The following is a 21,479-nucleotide window of genomic DNA, read 5'->3' as shown; positions in this document are numbered from 1 at the left end:
AAAGACTCTTGAGTCCTTGGTAGGTTGGGTCTATTGGCTTAGTTAATTTAAAAAGAAAGAACAGATAAAAAAACCCTCCCTTCTCCGTTGAGCACAGGGCGTGGATTGGGCAGCAAGGATGAGGTTCTTGGGTGGGTAAGAGGGGTCCCTCTGAGAAGCTGTGGAATGGGGCTTCCCTGGGGGCGACCAGCAGGGCTGTCCAAGGCGGAGCCCAAGACGTGGGTTTGGGAAAAGGAAGGCCTGGTCGCCAGGAGGTGGGAGAACGACCCCATGCCACATAACTGGTCTGCTGTGGTGGATTTATTTTCTTTTGTGCAAACGCTAATGCACAAGTAATTTGGGCTAAAGCTGGCACTTGCGCTTGTAACCAAAAAAGCACATCCTTGACCCATCTGTTCCTGTGCCGACCTGGCACTGCTTCACCTTTGACTTTTATTGACACCCAGGCCCTTGGCCTTAGAAACCCTTCCCCATCTGCCCGAGGGAAACTGACTTGGGAGTGTTGAAGCCTCTGGGTCATGGGGCAACGTGATGTCTACAGGAGCCAGTTGTTCCTGCTGTCTGAGCCTGGAGTCACGTGGGGCCCCTCATCACATCACACATGGGGCTACATGGCAGAGCCCAGCACTGTCCTGGCAGAAGTAGGTGCTCAGTAAATGCAGAGGGATGAGGAGGAGCCATGAACTGCAGCACGGCTGATGGCATGAATCCTGGGAGCCCTGTATCCCTCCACTGCTGCCTGCAGCATGGATGGGTTGGGTGGTGGCTGCTGCTTACCAGCCTAGCTTGGGGGAGGGGCAACCCTTCATCTCAGAGAGCCTCCTGCCAGGCACACTCACGGAGGGCAGCAGTGGTTCATTCCAGACTCCCCCAGGGTGCTCTCTCTGATACCGACCCCCTCCATGACATAACATGCTGCCTGGCTCCCAGCTGCCCATCTCTATCTAGCTCCCATTGCTGTATGTAGCTGGGTGCACTTGGTCCCCACCTCCACACTCAAGCCAGCCCCAAACCTCAAAGATGAGGCCCTTTAAGGGAGAACCTGGGCTAGAGACTCAGCCTCACTGTCCCTTCCTGTGGACCTGATTCCTGCTTCTATCCTGGTTCCAGTCACTCGACTTTATCATCCCTGTGGTTACGGCCCCCACGCTGTGTCCCAGTTTCATCAGCTCTGTCTCTGTCCGGTCTCCCTGCAACTGGCGTTCTGCTTTGTTTCTTCAGACCTCCAGAAAGCCTCTCCCTAAACCCTTGCACAAGGCAGGGTCTACTTTCTGACCAGCGCTTTTGCCTGGGAGCTGGGTCTCGCCACACTGCTTGCTTCCTGCATGCTTAGCTCAGTGCCCAGCCTACCCAGCACCCCCAACCCCACCTACGGCCTTGCTACCCACGCTGTAGGCCTAACCATGTAGGGAGAATGCCCAGCTCTATATCAAGCAGGTTTCCTAAACCTATTGTTCTCACCCACTTACCTCAGCCCTGCCCTGCCTGGGCAGCTGGATTTCCACCATTTTCTGCAGCCCAGGCGGTTCCCAGGGTCCACGCCCCCTGCTCAAGGGTGTGGCTGGGCCCCAGAACCGGCCCTGCTGCTGCCTGAGCTCTGCTCTGACCATTAGTGCAGTTACACAGCAACTGTGAGCATATAGCTGGGTGTGCACAGATATTTCTCAGTGTGTGTGTGTGGAGAGGGGGTTGTGGCACCTCTTGGGTGTTTAATCACTGTTCCTTGGGTGCCTCTGAAGAGATGATCCTGTCACCCCTATTTTAATAGCTGGACAAGTAAAGGTCGGATTCATTTCCTTGGACTCATGGCCTAACCCAGAGGAGGTAGCTTAGTCCCCAGGACCCAGTTTAACATGTTCTTGAGTCATGATCTATTTCAACAAGAAAGGACTTGAAGTCTATAATTTCCCCAAACTTAAGAAATCAGCTTTGCAGCAGATCTGGAGGGTTTCCTCTTAGCTGCACCCGGTGCGTGAGAATTCTTGTCTTGTGACATCCCACTGAGCCGGCATTGAATAACCCAATTACTGCAAATTCTTTTCTAAATAGAAAGCACTCCACAGCCTCCAATGGAAAAATTCCAAGATCTGCAGCAAATATCTAGGTCCTTGACAGAAGCCTGTTTTGGGCACGAATGACCCACCGTTCGTTCTTCACTTCAACTTCAGCAGAAGTTCTGCAGGTGACCCAGATAAAGTCGGCTGAGAAGCCCCTGGGAGAGGTGGCACGTGTATGCAACTTACCCACATGCCCTCCTGAGCTCCAGCCCCCACAAGGCATGGCGAACAGGTTGCCTTGTTTGGGAGGCTGGGCCATGCCCACTTGGTGTGAGAGGCATGTGGACGCATAGGGCAGAGCATTTGAGATGCACCTCTGAGTCATACAGCCTGAGAGGTGGGGTGGCTGCAAGCCTGGGCTGGAAGCTTTGCCTATTGGCCTTCAGTGCTGAGCTGGGGGAGGAGTATTAGGAGGGTGGGTGGGATTGTGTGTCTTAATTCCACCCCAGCCTTCTTATCTCTGGAGCAATCAGCTTCTAAACAAAGCTCTTCCTGGGGACTGGAATGCTGTGCCAGTATTTACCCTTAAAATAACAAAGTTTTCCAACCGTTTGTACAACTATGTGTGCTTTAGGCACATGGAGGGATGGAATGCTTGTGCGCGATGAAATGTAACGGAAGACAGTAAGTTCTAGTGTAGGCACACCTGTTCAAATCCTTGCTCTGCTCTCTTCCTCGCTGTGAGACCTCTCAGGCAAGTCGCTGGGTGGGACGGCGCTTTGGTTTTCTTACCTGCAAACCCAGAAGACTGCTATCTGCTTCATTATTGTGAGGATGAAATGATTCCGCAGAGCTAACCCAGGTAAAACACCTGACCCATCAAGCAAGCATTAAACACATTTTCCCCCTTAAAGTAAGGCTCATACTTGAAGGATTAAAGAGTGTCATGGTGGGTTCCAAAGTTATAGTTAAACTTTGAGCCCCAAGGCAAACCAGGAGCTGGGACTTTAAACAGGATTGTTTAGAATTCAGCAGACCTGCTGGGCAGGGCACCTTCTAGGTCCTTCCAGGACACCTCAGGAGGAGTTTGGTTGGCCCACCATCTATCTATGGGGCAGCATGATGGTTGGTTGTCACCCTTTGTCTTCCAGGGTGACTGGCATCAGTGTGACTCCGTTGGCCAGCCTGTCAGGCTACTTCCTTCTGCTGGGGCTTGTCCTGGGTGCGGCCGGGGCTGGCCCCCCGTTGCAGCCCGTGGCCCAGTATACAGAGCTCTGGGGCAGGCGCACCCCTGCTGCAGCCCTTCAGTTCTGGGGCACAGGGGCTGCTCCATGGCTCTGTGTCCTTCTTTGGGGGGCTCTCCTCACTGCTGCTGCTGAGAGAAAGGACAGGCGCAGATCAAACACTCCTGTTCCTCTGAGCCCCTCCCCTGCTCTCCATTCTGTCCCTTGGTCCCTCCCGATCTGTCCTACCCACAGGCCTGGTGGACCCTGGTTCCAGGCCTCTGTCTTTCTGTATCAGGCTTGCCCGGCTGGTGCTGTCCCCGTGCATGCCTGCTCTGGCCGGGCGCTGTGGGAGCCAAGCTCCTGGCATTTGGGCTGACAGGTTGAGTCCTGTTCTTCTCCTCATGCCCCAGGATCCTGCCGCTCTGAACAAAGCCACTCCCTCAGGAGCTCTGGGAGGGGAGCCTTTATTTTGTTTTTGTTTTTAAAGCACTAGGTTTTGTTTTGTTTTGTTTTGTTTTGTTTTGTTTAAATAAAAGGCTAGGCTCAGCTAGTTAAATTAAAAACAACACCAACAATAACAGGAAAAAAACCAAACAAAACCCGCCCTGCTTTGTTGCCACCCTCTTCCTGAATAGAATAAAATGAAAACTGCTTGGCCCAGGCCTGGCATCTGGGTATAACAGACCTTCCCCGCTGCTGAGTGATATCATGAGAAGGGCTTTGAGTGGGGAGGGACATCCAGCATGCGCTGGGAGTGCAGAATGGAGGGTGGTCACAAGCATGGCGCAAGCTTGGCCCCCAAGGGGGACCAGCTGAGAAGGCCACACTGGGCGCGTGCGGGCAGGCTAGCCTTACAATTACAGTGTGGACTCGAGTCTGGCCGTCTGGGTTCAAGTCCTGGCTCTTCCACGTACCAGCTGTGCTACCTGTAGCATGTTAGTTAATATCTCTGACTCCCAGTTTCCTTCTTTGTAGAGTTAATAATAGTACCCATCTCCTAGGGCACTCAAAAGTATCAATATTGGATGAAGCGTGTATAACTTGTAACATGTTAACTAGCATGTGAAAGTGCTCAGTAAACGGCTAGCTGTCACTCTGGTGCTGCTTTGTAGCACAAACAGGAAGTCACACCTAGAAAGGACCCTCAGGACCACCCTGTCATACTGCAGGGAGCACCTAAGGGTCAGTCTCTCAATCAATCACGTTAGGGCCAGGACTGGACCCAGCTCCCACATGCACAGACCAGAAGGCCTTTCTCTCTGCCTGTGACAGCATGTTCCTGCCTATTCTGTGAGCTCTACTGTGGCAGGAATCGGGGAGTGAGGTGTGTGTGGGGGCCGGGGGGGGGGCACTAGACTAACATATATACGTGATTTTCAGGCAGTGAGGGACCCACCATGGTACTTAGGTCAGTCTCATTCATGTCGGCCTCTGGCCCCATCACAAGTCCCTACAGGACCCAGTGTGAATTATGGGGCACAGCTCCCACCTTACTTCTCCCCGTACCCCTGGAACAGGGGAAGGCATATGCAGGATGGACTCCCTCCTTGACCCTTGGCTGTTCTCCGATTGGAGCAGCTGGCAGGAATGGAAAGGACCTGCCCAGAGGCGCGGCTGTGGCACGAGTGTCAGTGGAGGCTGACTCCAAGGTCTGACAAATAATGTGGTCCTAGAACTGTGTCTTCCCCAACCTCAACCGGCTTTCACGTCTGCGTGAAGCTCAGGCTAGGAGGCCAATTTTCCTGGTCGCCACCATGTGGTTGTGGTTTCACCTGTTCCCAGAACTGTTTGGGGGGCAGGCTGCCCAGGTAGCCTGACCCAGGAAATGGGGGGTGGGGAGGGTTCTGCAGAGAGCCCCTTCCTGGGAAGTCCGGTGCTAGCAAAGACTAAAAGCGCTGCATTTAAGGGAGAAAGTCTGGACCCTTCTTGAATGCCCACAGTGCCCCAGCATGCTGAGACCTAGAGACTGGCACGTCTACCAGGGAATTCAACACATAAATAAATAACTGTTGAAGCTCAATAACTGGGCTTCCTGGGTAAGCCTTCAAGGACTGTTCCCAATCCTCTGGGCCTCACGATCGGGAGGATATAAACATCATCATTTTTTCTATAAGAGAGTCTTGTGCCTAGCACGGGATGTCCAGAAGGAGGTCAATGCCAGCGGTTGGCCAGTTCATGCTGCAAGCCTGCCTGTGCTGCAAGATACGACGGGTGTGGTTGTGTCCTTGCTCAGGGAAACAGCCCGTTCTGAGCAGTTCCTGCCTCTCTGGCACTGGCTTGTTGGCTTATTACATGGTCAGTTCCCTGGTATGGTTTCCTATATGCAGGAGGGCAGAAAAAAAATGCTTGCCATCTACAGAGCAGAAAACGCTCAGCGCTCTTACAGCTGGTGTGCCTCTGCTCCCAGACGGCAACTTTCCATCACATGTGCAATATCACAGTTGGAAATAGCTCAGAGGTGTGGTCTTAACCAGGAGACAGGGAATGGTGCGAATCATTATGTGACCTTCCGCGTGACTTTGGGAAAGCTCCTGTTTAAGACTCCTCCTCTCTCTTTTAAGCTACAAGTATCCCCCCCCCACACACACACACACCCCCACCCCACCGCCAATCTCTTTAAGTACTAAGATTCAGGACATAAAACAACCTTCTAGGCTGCCCTCTCCTGAGGAAAAACCTGAGAGAAGGGCATTATTTTCTTCTTGAACAATTTTATGTTGCTTTATTATTGCTCCTGCTGTTTTAAAATGTTAGTGTTTTTAATTAATGCCATTTTATTGTCCCTGTTCTTTCCAGCTCTTCTCCTGAAGGGCACAGTTTTAGAAATCTAATAACTGAATAAGTGGCTAGTGTGAGGCACAATGCATTAACATTTATAGAGGTTCTCAGATGAAAGCCACCGCGGTGGGAAGCTCATTTCAGATTTAAGGAAAGAGCAGTGTTACATTAAGATTCTTGCAAAAATAATCAATACTTCACGTCTTTCAAGTGGCTGGGGAAGTTTATATAGCTACAAAAAGGCACAACTTTCTTGAGATAATGACTTTATTTAAAACTGACTGCCGAGTGCTTCGTACAAAAAATTACTATTTATGCCTCAACAGATTAAGTCTGTAACACGTGTCATTCTGGCAGAAATTAACAGCTGGTTTACACAATTGTGGGAAATGCCAAGAGCGCAAGGACTGGTGCTGGTTGAATTTTGTCTACTCTGATATCCAGACACATGGATAAGAGTTCCTCGCTAATAAGATTTACATCCCCCCTCCCCACCTTTCCCACCATTCTGGAAAAGACAGACACATTTCTCCATTTATTCTGTAAAATAGCCACTTGAGCACATGAGTCCTTTCAATGCTCAGGCAGGCTATATATACTTTGACTCCTGGGCCATGGCGGCCGTGTGCCCAGGCCTGTCTGCGTGGATGGGCCAATGACATACAAGCCAGTTGCCCTCGTGAGAAAGCACACTTGGAACTCAGACAGCCAAGGGCGAGGGTGGCAACCCTTCCGCCTGGGCTCTGGTGCTCGGTGCTCATGAAGAGCCTGATTCTCCCTCCCCACACCTATGAAGGGAGAGGTGGAGAGGAGGCTGGATTGGACGAGAAGTGGTGGCAGGTCCTTGGGGGAATATTCCATACCTCCAGGACCAGCCATTCCCCGGGGGGGGGGGTCCCCAAAACACTTTCAGGGGGTCTATGAGGTCAAAACTACTTTCATACTAACATGAAGGCGTTATTTGCCTTTTTCACTCATTCTTTCATGAATGTAGAGTGGAATTTTCCTGTCTCCATGATGTGTGATCTCACAACAGACTGCGGAAGCAGATCTGAGAATCCAGCTGTCTTTCTGTGCAGCCACACACTAGAGAGATTTGCAAAAATGCAAGACAGTGCCACTCTTTGCACTAAGTTTTTTCTTTTGTTGTGGAAAATATAGTTAAATGTCATAAGAATGTATTATTTATGTTAACATATAATATAGGGTCATTTAAAAATTAATTAATAAATACTTCAAACGTTCCTTAACTTTAATTTTTAATACAGTAAAAAGTGATAGCTGCAACCCACATGCACAAAGGCTATTTTGGGTTCTCAGTCATGTTTAAGAGTTTGAAGGGGCCCCAGGACCCCCAAGTTTGAGAACCTTCCACCTAGATGGTGGTTTACTGCAGTAAACCAGAAAGGACAGAAATCAGGCTGCTGGTTCTAGATAGGGTGACAGTGACTCAACCACGGGGGCAAGTCACTTTATCTCTGTTTCCCTGTAAAATAAAGGGGTTTGTGTGGTTGGATTAACTTGACTGTTTTAAACTTTATTTTTAACACAGCAGAACCTCTTTTCAATTAAAATCTTTTTGGAGAACTTGAAATGAGTGACAGATGAAAACACAGTTGCTCTGGGTTTGGCGGTCTGGTGGGGGGTGCGGGGAGGTGCTGGACACCCCTAGACCTTTTTTCCAACCGCCTCTTCTCTTGGAGCACACTTTGAAGCTACTGACCCAGGTGATCCTAAGGACCTCTCAGCTCTATTACAATAACTAAGGGCCATGGCACGAGGACTCTCTTACCTGCTCTGGCCAAGCTGGGGTTCACAAGTGTTGCCGGAGGCACCCGGCACAGGCAGTCGGAGGCAGATACCCGGCTGGCAGTCAGAAGCTGTCCTTCTGACGAAGGGCTGAGGGTTTAGGGCACACAGACCCAGTCCCCGCTGTGAGCCCACCCTCAGTCGTGCTCCTGAGCTGCTCCTCCAGCACCTTGTAGGGGTCCCACGAAGGCCCCCAGCTTCAGGTGCCAGCGACGGGGTGAGTGCGTGGGTTGTTGAGCATGGCGATTTAGTTTCAAACAGAGAGGAGGTGGCTGGGCAGAATATGGGACATGTGTTTCCAGATGCTTTGGTGGTGTCTGCCTGGCTGTCTTCAGAATCTCTTGTTTCCTTGTGCCCCTGAGGTGGGGATACTGGGGGAGATGTGGAGGGGCCCAAGGCAGGTGAACTTGCTTCTGTGCATGGGGTAGGGGTGCTGGAGACCTCATGCTGAATGAGTGGGCTCTCTGGGAGAGGGCTGGGCAGCTTGTGCTGGGGTGGCGGGGAAGCTCCTTTCTTCACTGTCGGGGGGCTTAGTGCCCTGGGGCTTGCCAGAGGGCTGAGTGTTGGGCTGGGGGACCCGTGCACAGAGGAACCACTTGGCCGGGCAGGTCTCTGAGAGGAGGACAGGCTTGGGTGCCTCTTGTCTGCTCTGGGTGTCCAGTGTGCCCTTGTGGGAGAGGCCTTCCTGACCGGTGGAGGGCTTCTCTCTTGGCTCTGCTTTGGGGCCTCGGGAGAACGTGACCCCCGGGTTGGTCTGGGCAGCCTGTGTTCTGAGGTACTATTCTGCCCAGATGTGTGGCTGGCGTGGTGCCAGGGGATTGCCTTCTGGGGCTGCTTAGAGAGGCTTGTGGCCCTGTCTGCTTGTGCCCGGCTCTGAGCCCTGCCACCCTCTCCCTCTGGGTTTCGGCTGGTTGCTGGCAGGTGGTTGAGGCCCAAGGTAAGCTTTCCAGGATTGCAGTTACTCTTGCTGCCCCCTGGCCCTGTGCTGTGGGGCCTGGTAGAGGTGGCAGCATTCCTGTTGGGCAGCAGGTCGGTGGGGCTTATGGAGGCTCTTAGCTTTGGGGAAGCCCACCTTCTCCGGGCAGGGCCAGCCCCTCCCAGCCCTGGCACATGGGTCCCTTTGGGGGAGCTCCCTACCAGGTTGCTGCTTTCAGGGGGTTCCAGAGAAGTGAATGATTTGTCCATCAGGATTTCCAGAGGCGGTGGAGGGAAGTGCTCTGGGTCTTCCTCTGTTTCGCAGTTGAGGTCCTCATTCTTGGATGCCTCTGCAGTCCTCAGAGGGGGGAAGACAGGAGCTAAGGGCCTCCAGCTTGGGCCTACTGTAAGAGATCCTCTGTCCACTGCTGGAGAAATTTGAGGCTTTGGATAGAAAGGGGCAAGCCCTCTGTAAATGGGAAATCTGGGGGACATGATGGGGACCCCCCACTTCCTGTGGCAGGGATTTGGCCCAAAGTCCTTGGACTTCTCCCGTACTTCAGTGGGACTGAAAGTTTCAATGAGTTTCCTGACTGATGTTCTGGTAGGGTGGGCCCTGACGTCCCAGTCCGTGGCCCCAGGAGCCTCACTGGCATTCTCCCCTGATGGGATGGTAGTTGGAAGCCCCTCAGTTTTCCCCTGCCAGGGCCGTTCACCCTCAGGCTGGGGACTGCATTTCTGCAAAATGCTCTTGTCCTGACTTGGCAAAATGCTGAACTTCTTAGTGAGCGATGCCTTCAGCTTGCTGATGGTGCTGCTCGGGACGATTCTACAGTGGCCGTCAGGCCTCAGAGCCGCTGCTCTGGGCTGCAGAACCTGCTCCCTGCTCTGCCTGTGCCGACGTGCGCCCAGGGTAGAGAACACCTCCAGCCGCTGGCTGAGGTCTCTCTGGATCCTCTGCAGCTCCTGGAGGGTGGGCTTCTCTATGTAACTCTTAAGACATGCCTCTGACTGGGACCTCCTCTGCCTCTCGGGGGCACTCCTACTGCCACTGACTGTGTTCGGTCTTGGCACCGCTGTCCTCTCCTCCTCCTCAGCCCAGTCCTGGTGCCCGGAGGGCACAGGGACAAACTTGATCCTTTCGCTGATCGCTTCCTTCATCTTCAGAATCATTTCCTGGGCCTGGGGGCCCCTAAGCCTCCTGGGGTGTGGCAGAAATGGGCTTTCTGGGCCAGCAGGTGAAGACCTCGGCCTTGGATGGAAACCACGTTCCTCTTCCTTTGTGCTGCTGTCCTCCACTTCACTGAGGGATAAAGTATCCATCAACCCGGAGCCTTTAAAAAGATGCGCTTCCGAGGAGATCCCGGTCCAAGATGAGTCACACAGGGTGCTCTTGCCCAGCTCCAGAGACCCGGGGGTAGCACTTTCTGGGCCTGTGCTGGAGGGATCTGGGCTCCTTGCTCCATCCTGGGCCGCTGGCTGAACCTTTGTCATAGAAGCCCTTGAGAGTGGGCAGCTCTGGGGTCTGTCTGAACCCCTCCAGAATGGACTTTGCTGCCAGGTATGTGCCGACAGCCTGGCTTCCACTGTGGGTGGCATCCCCAGCTTCCATTCTGCAGGCTCCAACACTGAGTCCCAGCTGGCTTGCTTGCCCAGCCCGTCCACCAGGTGCACAGACTCACTGTCGGCACCAATGCCACTGTCCTCAGAACACAAGGGTAGGCCCTGCACCCCAGGGTCACTGTGGACACTCGCCAAGCTCTCCAGCTGCCCCAGAGCCCTTCGGAGGCGTTCATCCACGTCCCTCTTCACGCTCAGCTTAGTTCCCAAGTGGCTTGCGGTGGCCTGGAGGTAGCTGCTGGAGCTCTCCAGGAAGCAGCCAGTGAGCGAGGCCATGGTGCCACTGAGCCCCTGCAGCCTGCAGACTGTGTACTGCAGGAGCTGCTGCAGGAGACCTGGCTGCTCCTGGGGCTCCCCTGTCCTCAATGGCCAAGCCAGATTCTCCTTAACTTCCTGGAGGAGCACTTCTCCATCCCCGGAGAGCTCCGCCAAGAGCTGGTTGACCTCATCAGAGCACAGCAGCAGGCAGCTGACCATGGGCTGCAGCAGCTCCTGGGTCTGGGTGGCCAGATGGGTGAGGCTCAGAATCGCTTCGTATTTAGAGAGGCAGGAGTGCAGGTAGGTGTAAGCATGCTGGTGGGCCTTCACCAGGGGCTCAGGGAAGTCCACTTTGCGCTCAGGCCCATGAGCAGGAAGGGTGGCTTGGCAGCGATGGCCCTGTTTGCCTGACCTGTGGCATTTCAGCTCCCTTTCCCATTTGAAGTTCTCTTGGATGTTACTTTCATCACTCCCTTCCCCAAAAGAGGCTGCCCCTTGGGACCCGTGGGTCTTGAATGGAATGTCCTTAGCCATGTGGCTTTGGGATTTGTTCAGCTGGGATGGGGTGGTTTGGGTTTCTGTGATCAGTCCTTCCAGATCTTTCCTTTTGCCTACAGTGGAATCTCTTGTGAGCTGATGACCCTCGGCCATACTTTGGGTCCATCTGGGATCTGGCTGCGCCTCTGCCAGCATCTGTCCCTGGGACAGGTTGCCCCCAGAGTCATAGCAGGTGGAGCTTTGAACCAGCAAAGGGATGGAGTGTCTTTCATTGCCCCCCTGACCTTCTGGCAGAGTTACTTTGGGCTTTTTAAAAAACTGGATGCCACTCTTAGCCACCCTGTTTACAACGTCACTGTGGGAAGGTGTACACCCCATGATTTCAGCTTGTAGACATCTCCCACCCGCAACATTCACAATTTCCAGAGAATCATATTTGAAGTAGGAACAAAAGGCAGCCTTACTAGTCCATCCAGGCAGTTTTCAGGCCGGAATCCTTTGAAGTCCATGGTACAGTGTCCTCAACTCCGAGCGAGCTTTCTTTACCTCCTTGGCCCCATCCTGGTGCCTGTTGTCCCATTCTAAGTTTTGGACCCTCTGCTGTTAGTGAGCAGCAGGGCAATTGTAAAGGACCTCAGTCTCGTGGATTAGGGACTGCGTTTTGCTCGTGTCCTGACAGATGTGGATGGCAAGTGGAACTTTAAGCCTATTAGGTTAATCATGCTCTAGCCTGTCAGCATTCACAGTGTGTTCTAATATAGAACTTCTCAGCATTTACTATCTTGGGAAGCGGATTATTTTTGCACGTGCTTATGCTTTTAATTCTGTTCAGACGCCTGCCGTAGGAAACGTAGAGGAATAAGCCATAATTGCAAAAAGCTCTGGAAGAGACACACTTGTGGGAAGGAAGCCAGAGCTCACCGATGACAGAGCCTGGCAGAGAGGTGACCTTCACTGTTTAATAAGGGCACCCCAGCCTGCCATTATCAAGAAGACCCCAACACGCACATAGACAGTAATAGAAGCAATGCATTCTTGTTTGTGCGACTTACAAAAACACCATGACTCTAGTGCTGGAGAAATTCTCTAAGGAAACAGTGAATAAAGAAGGCAAGGTTTTCCTTTACACCAGAAAGGTGAGGTAGGTAGCAGGGAAGCTGTCCTCCCTGGTTTAGAGGGGGGAAAGCAGAAACGCTCACAGCCACATAAAGCTCAAGGCCAGTCAGTGTGGACCACAGGGGTTCGGGGAGGCAATACTCTCACAGGAAGAGGCTTTTTGATTAAACCTTTCCCATAGGAATATAAGCTAAAGCTGGGCTGTGGAGAGCCGTTTGGTTATTAAGAGCAGAACTTAAAGGGAAAAACGTGTTTTCCTTTTCAAGCACAGTTTCTACTCTACGTGCGTGGTCCCTTTGTCCATGCCAAGGATGGCAGCTGCCCATCTAAAATCTCCGTTTAGCCTCTGTCTGCTGTTAGTAAAGTCCAGGGCAAGTGCTTGGAATAGGGAGACCAGGGTTTCAATCCCAGCTCCCTCTCCTTTTCGTTGGAGGAACTTGCACAAGATATTGAACTTCCTTAAGGCAGAGCTCATCTCTGATAAGGGGATAATGGTACCTACTTCACGGAGCTGTTGCGGACATCACGTTAATTAATGCTTAAGTGCTTGGCGCGGTGCCTGGCCAGTGGTAGGTACTCAGAGAAAAAAAAAGGATTTCTTCTTTCTTTCCCTCTGGCACCTAAGCCACTTATAATAATAAAAGTCACAAGAAACTTCATCAGTTTGTCCAGGACCAAGTCCCAGTCCTTTCCTGAGTTGTCTAGAAATAATTGCCTACTGGTGGGCTTGGAGCCCCTGGGTCCAGGGTTTTTGCCCTTCTGCATTGCAGAATGGTCCTCTTCTCAGCACACTGCTGCCTCAGGAATTTGCTAGGGCTTCATTGTGTCATTTCTCTGCACATAATTCCCACTAACTGCAGGAGGAGGAGGAGCTTTTATTTAACCATTTCCCATTTTTGGACATAGAGCTTGTCGCCAATTTTTAAGTTTCTTAATAGAAGAAATATTTCATTGAGCATCTCCGGAAGTTGCTGAGATTGGAGCTGATAGTCTGGTTTTCTGCTTTTCATTTTCTGTTACTAAACCCCATACAACCAACGAAAACAATGCCGTGGGTGTTGGGGAGGTTTCAGAACAAGAAAGGACTTGCAGACACCTCGTTTGCTGTGAGCAAGCTGGAGACTGGCTCCTGGGGCTGTGTTTGGAGCCTGATGCCTATCACAGCCTTATGCCCCAGAGTGCATCATTAATAAATTTCTCAGGTCTGTTTATTTCAAGCAGAACTCATGGGAAACACAAAGCTGACGCAGTGCCTGGGCGAGGGGTGCAGGGGTGCGGGGGTGGGGGCAAGCTGTGTTAGGCATCAAGGAGTTGTTCCATTTGTCACAGCGCTGGGCTGACCCAGTAAACAAGAACACCATGAGTGAAGAGAATTTTCCCTCCCATTTAACAGACTGAGCAGCTCATCAGAAGGGTTCTTTATGTAAATTCTTCTCCTCTTGGGACTTGGGCCCCTGCTCCAATCATCTTTGTGAAAACCTTTGATCTAAGTGGCTACAATTATTTCCAAACCGATGACCAAAACAAAAGTATTTTCCTGGAGGTTATGCTGTCAGATAGCTCTGTGCCTTGTTAGACAGGTTTTTTTGACGCTTCCAAATAATGTAGAAATGTAGAAAGCTCTTTATTCACTGCCACTCGTTTTTCATTAAGGCTAACTTTTGTTTTTCTTTCTTTTCAAACTAGCGTTGCAAAATAAAAAAGAAAAGAAAGAAAGAAAGAATTACTTTGAGTGAAAATGTAAAATGACCCAGCTGCCTTGGAAAATGGCTTGACAGTTAAACATATACCCACTTTATGACCCATCAAATCCATTCCTAAGAATTTACCCAAGCACACTGACTATATAGGTCCTCAAAGGGACTGGTACAAGAATATTCATATTAGCTTTACTTATAATAGCCTCAAATTGGAAATAACTCAAGTGTCTGTCAACAGGGAAATAAATAAATTTGGCATAATTGTATAATGGAATACTTCCCAGCCATAAAAGGACCAAACTATTGAAACATGTAATGACATAAATTTAAAAATTATTATGCTGAGTGAAAGGAGGCAGACATAAAAGAGCACATACTGAATGATTCCATTTAGATGAACTCAGAACTAACCTGTAGTTATAGAGCTCATAAAAATGGCTACATCTGGGACAAGTTATTAACTGGACATGGGCATGGGGGAATTTCTTAGAGTAAGGGAAGTGTTCTAAATCTTGACCTGGGTAATGTTTGCATGGATATGCACATAGGTAAAAATTCCTTGAGTTGTACACTTAAATTGTGCACTTTATGTATGTTAACACACACACATGCACACACACACACACACCCTTAGCTAAAATTTAAATCAGTGTTGTATGTTTTACTTTGTGCCTAAGAAAGCCCCAGTTATAATGTTCTTGGTCTTGGAAAAGGGTCCCTGTATTAGTTGTCTATTGTTACATAAAAAATTACCTCAAAATGTAGCAGATCAAAACAGCAAACATTGTCTCATTATGAAACATGTTTTTCTGGGTCAAGAATTTCAGAGCAGTTCATCCGGTGGTTCTGGCTTAGGGTCTTTCATGAGATTGCAGTCAAGACACTGGCCACGGTTACAGTCATCTGAAAGTTTGAGTGGGGCTTGTTGATTCACTTCCAAGGCAGCTCATTCACATGACTGTTGACAGAAGGCCTCGATTCTTGACTAGATGTTTGCAGGAGGCCCCAGTTCCTCTCACATGAACCTCTCCATAGGGCTGCTTGAGTGTCCTCACAGCATGGCAGTTGGCTTCCTCCAGAGCGAGTGCTCTGAGAGAGCAAGGACAAGGCCACTCTGTCCTAATCTTCACTTATTCCACCTTGTGTTCTTTACAAGTCAGTCACTAAGTAATGTTCGTGCTCAAAGAGAGAAAATTAGGCTCCACATTCAAAAGGTCACTAAAAAAAAATGTGAACATGCCATAGGCCAAACCATGACATCCAAAACATAACTTTGTACAGTATAGTTTACTAAGGGCTCATCCTTGATCTTCAGCTTGTTAAATAAATCCCACTCCATTTTTTTTCATGTGGCCCTGACATAACCGATCAGCAAAAGATGGTTCTAAGGTGCCATCAATTTTGAGCCAAAAGTGCAGGTCATTTAAGAAACCTAAAAAAAAAAGTCTATCTCACAAGGTCTATCAGCTTCACAAGTGAGCTCTCCTGAACCTCAAAAGCTGAGAAAAATTTCCCACTAGCCAAGGCCTAGGGCATACCTGACCATATCTGAAGGGATGATCTTTGCAAAACAATCCCCTGGTCCAGGAGTGGATGCACAAGCAATAAGCAAGCAATTACTGTGGTGAGCTGGCAGGAAGATGGAAGGGGCGTTTGTGTTCCAGGCACTGTGTTAGGCACTTTACAAGTATCATCTCACTGGCTTACCTCCCCTGCTTTGCTGAGGAGAATCATTAACCATCACTGAAAAATTAAGCTGGCTACTGTCATATACCTTAGAGCAATCCATCCAGAGTTGCTCATACCCTGCACAGTTTCCCCCTATTATTAATATCTTACATTAGCGTAGCACATTTGATACAGTAAATGAACCAATATTGATACATAATGATTAACTGAAGTCCATACTTTATTCAGGTTTCCTTAGTTTTTACGTAATGTCGTTTTTGTGTTTCAGGATCCTGTCCATAACAACACATTTTACATTTAGTTGTCATAACTCCTTAGGCTCCTCTTGGCTGTGACAGTTACTCAGACTTGTCTTGTTTTTAACGACCTTGAGAGTTTTGAGAAGTGTCGGTCATATTGTAGGATGTCTCTCAATTGGGATTTGTCTGATGTGTTTCTCATGATTAGATTGGGGTTATGGGTTTTTGAGAGGAAGATCACAGAGGTAATGTGCCATTTTTATTACATCATATCTAGGGTACATACCATTAACATGATTTATGACTGCTGATGTTGACCTTGACCACCTGGCTGATGTAGTGTGTGTCAGGTTGCTCAACTGTAAAGTTATCCCCCCACCTTTCTGTACTGTAGTCTTTGGAAGTACTGTGAGGGGCTAGCTACACTTATGGAGTGGGGAGTAATGTTCCCTCTGAATATAAACTTTAAAAAAGATTTTGGTACAAATTGTGAAATTGCTCTCCAGAAAGATTATACCATTAACAGTCCCAGCAGCAGCGTGAAAACATATCTATATTATTGCGAACTTGCCAACATTGGATATTATCCTTTCGAAAAAAATCTCCTGATTTGAAAGAGAAAAATGGCATCCCATTTTAATTTGCACATATACATTTATTAGATAATTTTCCTTTTAAAAATCATATGCTTTGTTTGGCATTTGCATAATTTCTTTCAGGGATTTCTTGTACATCCTTTGTTCATTTTTTTAAATTGGGGTATTTATTTATGTTTTGCTAATATGCAAGATTTTAGTACTTGAACTGGTCCTATATGTTGCCGTGTTGCCAATATTTTAAAAAAAACTTTTCCTTTTGTCTTTTAATTTTGTTTATGATATTTTTGGGAGTACAGAAGTTTTCATTTCACATAATTGGCTCTTTCAGTCTTTTTCTTTATCATGCCTGTATTTGTTGTCACATTTGAAAAAGGCTAAATTTATACTTTGTAAAATACTTGGACAAATTTATATTCAGGAAGTTATTTTTATTTTGGGGGGGGAAAAGTTATTATTTTTAAAAGTTGAGCTCCTGTGAAATGGGAGGACATGCCTAGATTGAGCTTTGTGCCCGAAACAATTAACAGCGGACACGAGTTCTCAAAATGGAAGTGAACTGGCTGTCATGTGATACTAAGTTCTTTGGGGCCCCAAGATGGTGAACTAACGGGATGGCTTGAAAATGTGTCAGGGAGTACTTACGTGAGAGATGCGTTTGAAGGGGAAGGAGGATGAGAAGTACGATTATTAAGTAAAGGCACTAATGTGATCACCATCCTTCAATATCTATATAACTAAATGAGCAGTCAGAGTGGGGAGCTGGGGTCTTGGGGAGATGGGGTGGCAGGGAGGGCCCTACACACGGATTTCAACAAGTCACTACTTCCCAAATATATTTTTACAGCAATCTCATTGAGGATTTTCTTCTGAGCTAAATTCAGTCGTGAAACAAAATTAGTCTAATTGCTGTTAGTTGTACTTCACAAGGTAAAATAGCAAATGGAAATAAACCAGCCTATCTTGTGGCAGACTGGAATGTAGATGGAATGTTAGTGGATGGGTTTTGTCTTTCCTTGTACCCATCAGGTTTCTTCAGTGCATCTCAAGCCCCTCTCCTCACAGCCATGTTGGAAAAGCCCTTCAGTGACGACACTGGGAGCAAGTCATTGAATCATTGACTTCTAAATTCAAAGGCCCCACTCAGCTGTAAGACAGAACGTTCTCAAGGGAATTGGAGGAGACAGAAAAGAACAATCTCCCCACTCTGCTCCCCACCCCACCGGTTACAAAATGCCTTCTGAGCTAGGAATGGGGAAGAGTGTTGAGAGGAGCCACAGGGTTATATGTGAATGTGGGACTCTCTGTGCCCCGCCTCTGATCTCAAGGCCTCACCTAGAGGGTCCTGAGAGGAGAGGTGCTAGTGACCCCCTTTCTGAGCCATAGCCTGAGGCTGGGGAGAGAGCGAGCCAGCAAGCCTTGGGGAGAAATGCCTCATGTCACCTTGCCGTGGCAGAGTTGGAATAGTGATGTGACATGTCTAGGTACAAAGGATGGGAGACTGGCCCACCCCAGTCTCCCACAGATCAGAGCAGCATAAGAGGCCAACCACGATGTCCTGAAGGTTTCCATGGAGAATACAATTTAGCAGAGAAAGAGAGGGAACCAAGGGGTCAGCCCAGGATGAGGTCTGAGAACCAGGTGAGGACAGAGCTGCCCTCTCAATGGGGAGAGCTAAGGGGAACCCCCTTGTGTCCCATAGACCACCCAGGTCACCTCCCAAGGGAGCCTAAATCATGCCCAGAGTCAGACAGGACTGATAGAGGCCAAGAAGTGGGCTCCTCAGACAAGCCCTTGAGAACTGAGATTCAATTCCAGAGAAGAGAAAGGGGGGGGCGGGGGTGTGGGAAAGAGCATTTTAAACCTAATTGTGACTGAATTATAAACTTGAATTGACTAAGAAATGACTGAATTTGAATGAGTTTATCTGAGAGTGACTAGATTAAATTTTCTCTGCGTTGAGGCAGGATGGAGGCTCAAGGCAGAAATTACATTCAATTATAGGAGAGTAGGGAAAAAGGCGTTTTTGCACACTTTAGTCAGTGACTGTGAAATTCGTACTGGCTCCAATAATTGCAGGCAGTCAAGTGTCAGCAAAATCTCGAGAACAGACCCTGGAATCATTATGGGCCCCTCTTCCGAGTTATTACCTGATCTGTGGCTGCAGCTCAAAAGGCCAACCTAATGTCTTAGCAGAAATCATGATGAAATCCATTCAAATTCCCATTCAAAGTGTGCTGTTTATATCAGAAAGCAGACCTAACACTTGTTGGTAGAACAAGTACATTTTTAAAGTTCTGAGGATGCCCAGTGCAGATTATAACCCCATGACCAAAATAAGGAAGGTATAAAATTGCAGGCTGTGCTGGATATCTTCTGCTTGTCCCTTCCAGACACCCTCTCCACACACCTCTCCATTCCTTCCTGGGCCCTGGGAGGCAGATCCCTAGGCATCCTGCCTTTTAGAGGCATTGGTGGGAGCGTGGAGGGAGAGAGAAGGGTGAGTTGGGGTGTAAATTCTCCCATCTTCCTTTGGGAGAGTCTCTTCAGCTCCCCAGGCTTCTTTCTTTCTGGGAAGTGAAATGCCAGGCCCATTAGGCATTCTTCTTCTTCTGTCATTGTTGCTGGCAGCCTACGAGGTTGGTTAAGGGTCTTAACTAAAAATGGTCTCTGGCCCTTTAAATCTGGTATCCATAGCACCACAGGCACTGTCATTATTATGTATTCACTGTCCATAGGGGAGCAGACTGGTGCACTCAAAGGAGGACTCCACCACAGGGAGGCAAGTCAAAGCCTGCCACCACCACCCTGGCTTTCTGTAATTGGCATCTGCCTGTGGGCCCAAGGGGGCCCATTATGAAAACGCTTATTTCCATACACTCTCAACCAACATTCCAAACAATTTGCATTCTTGCTGAGGAAGACCCGTGAGAAATTGAAAAAAAAAATTCTGGGTGACATCGAGAAGACAGTGACATGATTTAGGTAAGTTTCATTATACGTTGAATTTCATGCTCACCCAGGTCTCCAATGAAACTCATTCTTGCTAAAGGCACAGGTGAGCGTCCTGGACAAAGCATAGTATTATTTTAGACAAATGAACATGGGTTTCAGAAATTGGACATATACTGTGATGCACTTCAGACATATTTTATATCAAAAAGTAAAAAAAATCAGTTCAGTGTTAAATACCTGAATAGAGTATTAAAAATGCTTCATGATCCACCTTTTTTTTTTACAACTAATGAACTGATATTGATACATTATTATTAACTAAAGTCCCTAGTTTATATTAAGGTTCAGCCTTTGTGCTGTGCACTCTCTGGGTTTTGACAAATGCATAATGTAATGTATCCACCATTACAGTGTCATACAGAATTGTTTCACTGCCCTGAAAAAGTCCTCTGATCCAACAATTTATCCCTCCCTCTCTCTCCAGCCCCTGTCAACCACTGATCTTTTTACTGACTCTAGTTTTGCCTTTCCCAACTGTGTCATATAGTTAGAATCATAGATTGGGTCATCGGGAAAGTCATGACGTATTTTTCTATGTTTTTCAATGCAAACTTTTGCTGCTTTCAATCTAGTCATAGGGAGCGTAGCCACCATCCCATGCGAGAGTCGAACCGGCAACCTTGCTGTTGAGAGCACACGCTCTAACCAACTGAGACACCCAGCTGCCCACCAGCAGCTCAGCTGCAGCTCAGCTCAAGTCGTCTTCAATCTAGTTATGGAGGGCGCAGCTCACTGGCCCATGTGGGAATCGAACCGGCAACCCTGTTGCTCAGAGCACGTGCTTTAACCAACTGAGCCACCTGGCTGCCCTTTTGCCCATTTTTCTAGTTGGGTTGTTTCTTTATGTTGAATTCCAGGAGTTATTTGTATATTTTGGGGACAAGTCCTTCAACAGATAAACGTTTTGCAAAGATTTTTCTTCCTGTCTATGGCTGTCTTTTCATTCTGTTAGCAGGGTCTTTTGTAGAGTAGAAGTTTTTAATTCTAATCAAGTCCAACTTGTTTTTTCTTTCATGGATATATGAAAGCCATGGATAGTCATTACCCAATGCAAGGTCACCTAGATTTTCTCTTATCTTTTGGAAGTTTTATAGTTTTGCATTTTACACATATATCTATGATCCATTTTGGGTTAATTTTGTGAAAGACTTTATTGTTTAAGAGCATTTTTAGATTTACATAAAATTGAGCAGACAGTACAGAGAATTCCTATAACCCTCCCCTGCCTCCTGGCAGTTTCTCCTGTTGTTAATATCTTGCATTATTAGTGTGATACATTTGTTACAACTTTCCATTTTAAATGTACTGTGACAAGTAGATACTGAGGGCTTTGAGGCATACAAAAGAACTGTTTCTTGCCCTCATGGAGTTTACATCCTCACTGGGAGTGCAGAAAGGACAAAATGCTTCCATGTGAGCAACTCATACAATATAGTATATAATTGGGTTTTTAAATGTGTCTTTCCTTAGATAAAGGGAGAAATCAGTGTGGTTTGAGGTAGTTAGGGAGCTAGCTCTCCATGGAAGAGGTGAGATGTAGGAAGGCTCTGGAAGGGCAGAAGGATAGGTGGAGGTAGATTAGAGGCAAAGTCTGAGCAGAAGGAATGGCCTGCAGAGGGATGCAGAGACGGGAACGTTGAAGGGATGGGCTTTATCATATCAGGCAGAGGTGGGAAACAATCTTAAAGGATGTCAGGATGAGTAATCAGAACTTGATACACTGCTTCGAGTTTTTAAGCTGATCCTTCGGGTCCAGTTCTTTTAGGACCATTGGTTTTTCAGTTACACGTATACCTCAAGGCAGACATTCTGAACCATTTGCTTCTTTGAGTCAGAATTCCAGGCTTATGCCAGGGAGCATTTCTAAAGAGAAGCACTGCTCTTCTGGGGGGATGGAAGTGGGTGGGGGGAAGCCACCAAATGGAGCTGCAGCTATTTCATTTGGGTGAAGAGTAGAATTTTGCGCACATACATCAGGAAGAAAGCAACCTGCTTGGGAACTCAAAAATAGCCACTCAGACCA

General features: G+C 48.3%; 1 protein-coding gene across 2 annotated transcripts; it reads right to left on the bottom strand.

Annotated features, from left to right (window-relative positions):
* Positions 1–282: 282 nt before the first annotated feature.
* PCARE (photoreceptor cilium actin regulator) lies at positions 283–11,801 on the bottom strand. 2 transcript variants are annotated; one of them, XM_019636619.1, is made up of 2 exons: positions 7,794–11,801; positions 283–3,372 (listed from the first exon to the last, which is right to left on the bottom strand). In XM_019636619.1, the coding sequence occupies exons 1-2, from the start codon at positions 11,477–11,479 to the stop codon at positions 3,186–3,188; spliced, it is 3,873 nt and encodes a 1,290-aa protein (XP_019492164.1). In that variant the 5' UTR covers positions 11,480–11,801; the 3' UTR covers positions 283–3,185. The 2 variants fall into 2 exon arrangements, with proteins under 2 accessions (XP_019492164.1, XP_019492984.1); XM_019637439.1 differs by having other exon boundaries at positions 283–3,369.
* Positions 11,802–21,479: the final 9,678 nt, after the last annotated feature.

Source organism: Hipposideros armiger, unplaced genomic scaffold, assembly GCF_001890085.2.
Source record: "Hipposideros armiger isolate ML-2016 unplaced genomic scaffold, ASM189008v1 scaffold_0, whole genome shotgun sequence".
NCBI classification, from domain to species: domain Eukaryota; kingdom Metazoa; phylum Chordata; class Mammalia; order Chiroptera; family Hipposideridae; genus Hipposideros; species Hipposideros armiger.
The sequence above is the reverse complement of the archived record's forward strand: the minus strand, read 5'-3'. Positions and strand labels throughout refer to the sequence as shown.

Excerpts from the sequence above, each read along its gene's own strand:
- PCARE (XM_019636619.1), bottom strand. The coding sequence starts at position 11,479 with ATGGGGTGTACACCTTCCCACAGTGACGTTGTAAACAGGGTGGCTAAG. Across the intron at positions 3,373-7,793 it reads CCCCAGCTTGGCCAGAGCAG|CAGCAGCAGTGAGGAGAGCC; the intron begins GTAAGAGAGTCC and ends CCTTTCTCTCAG.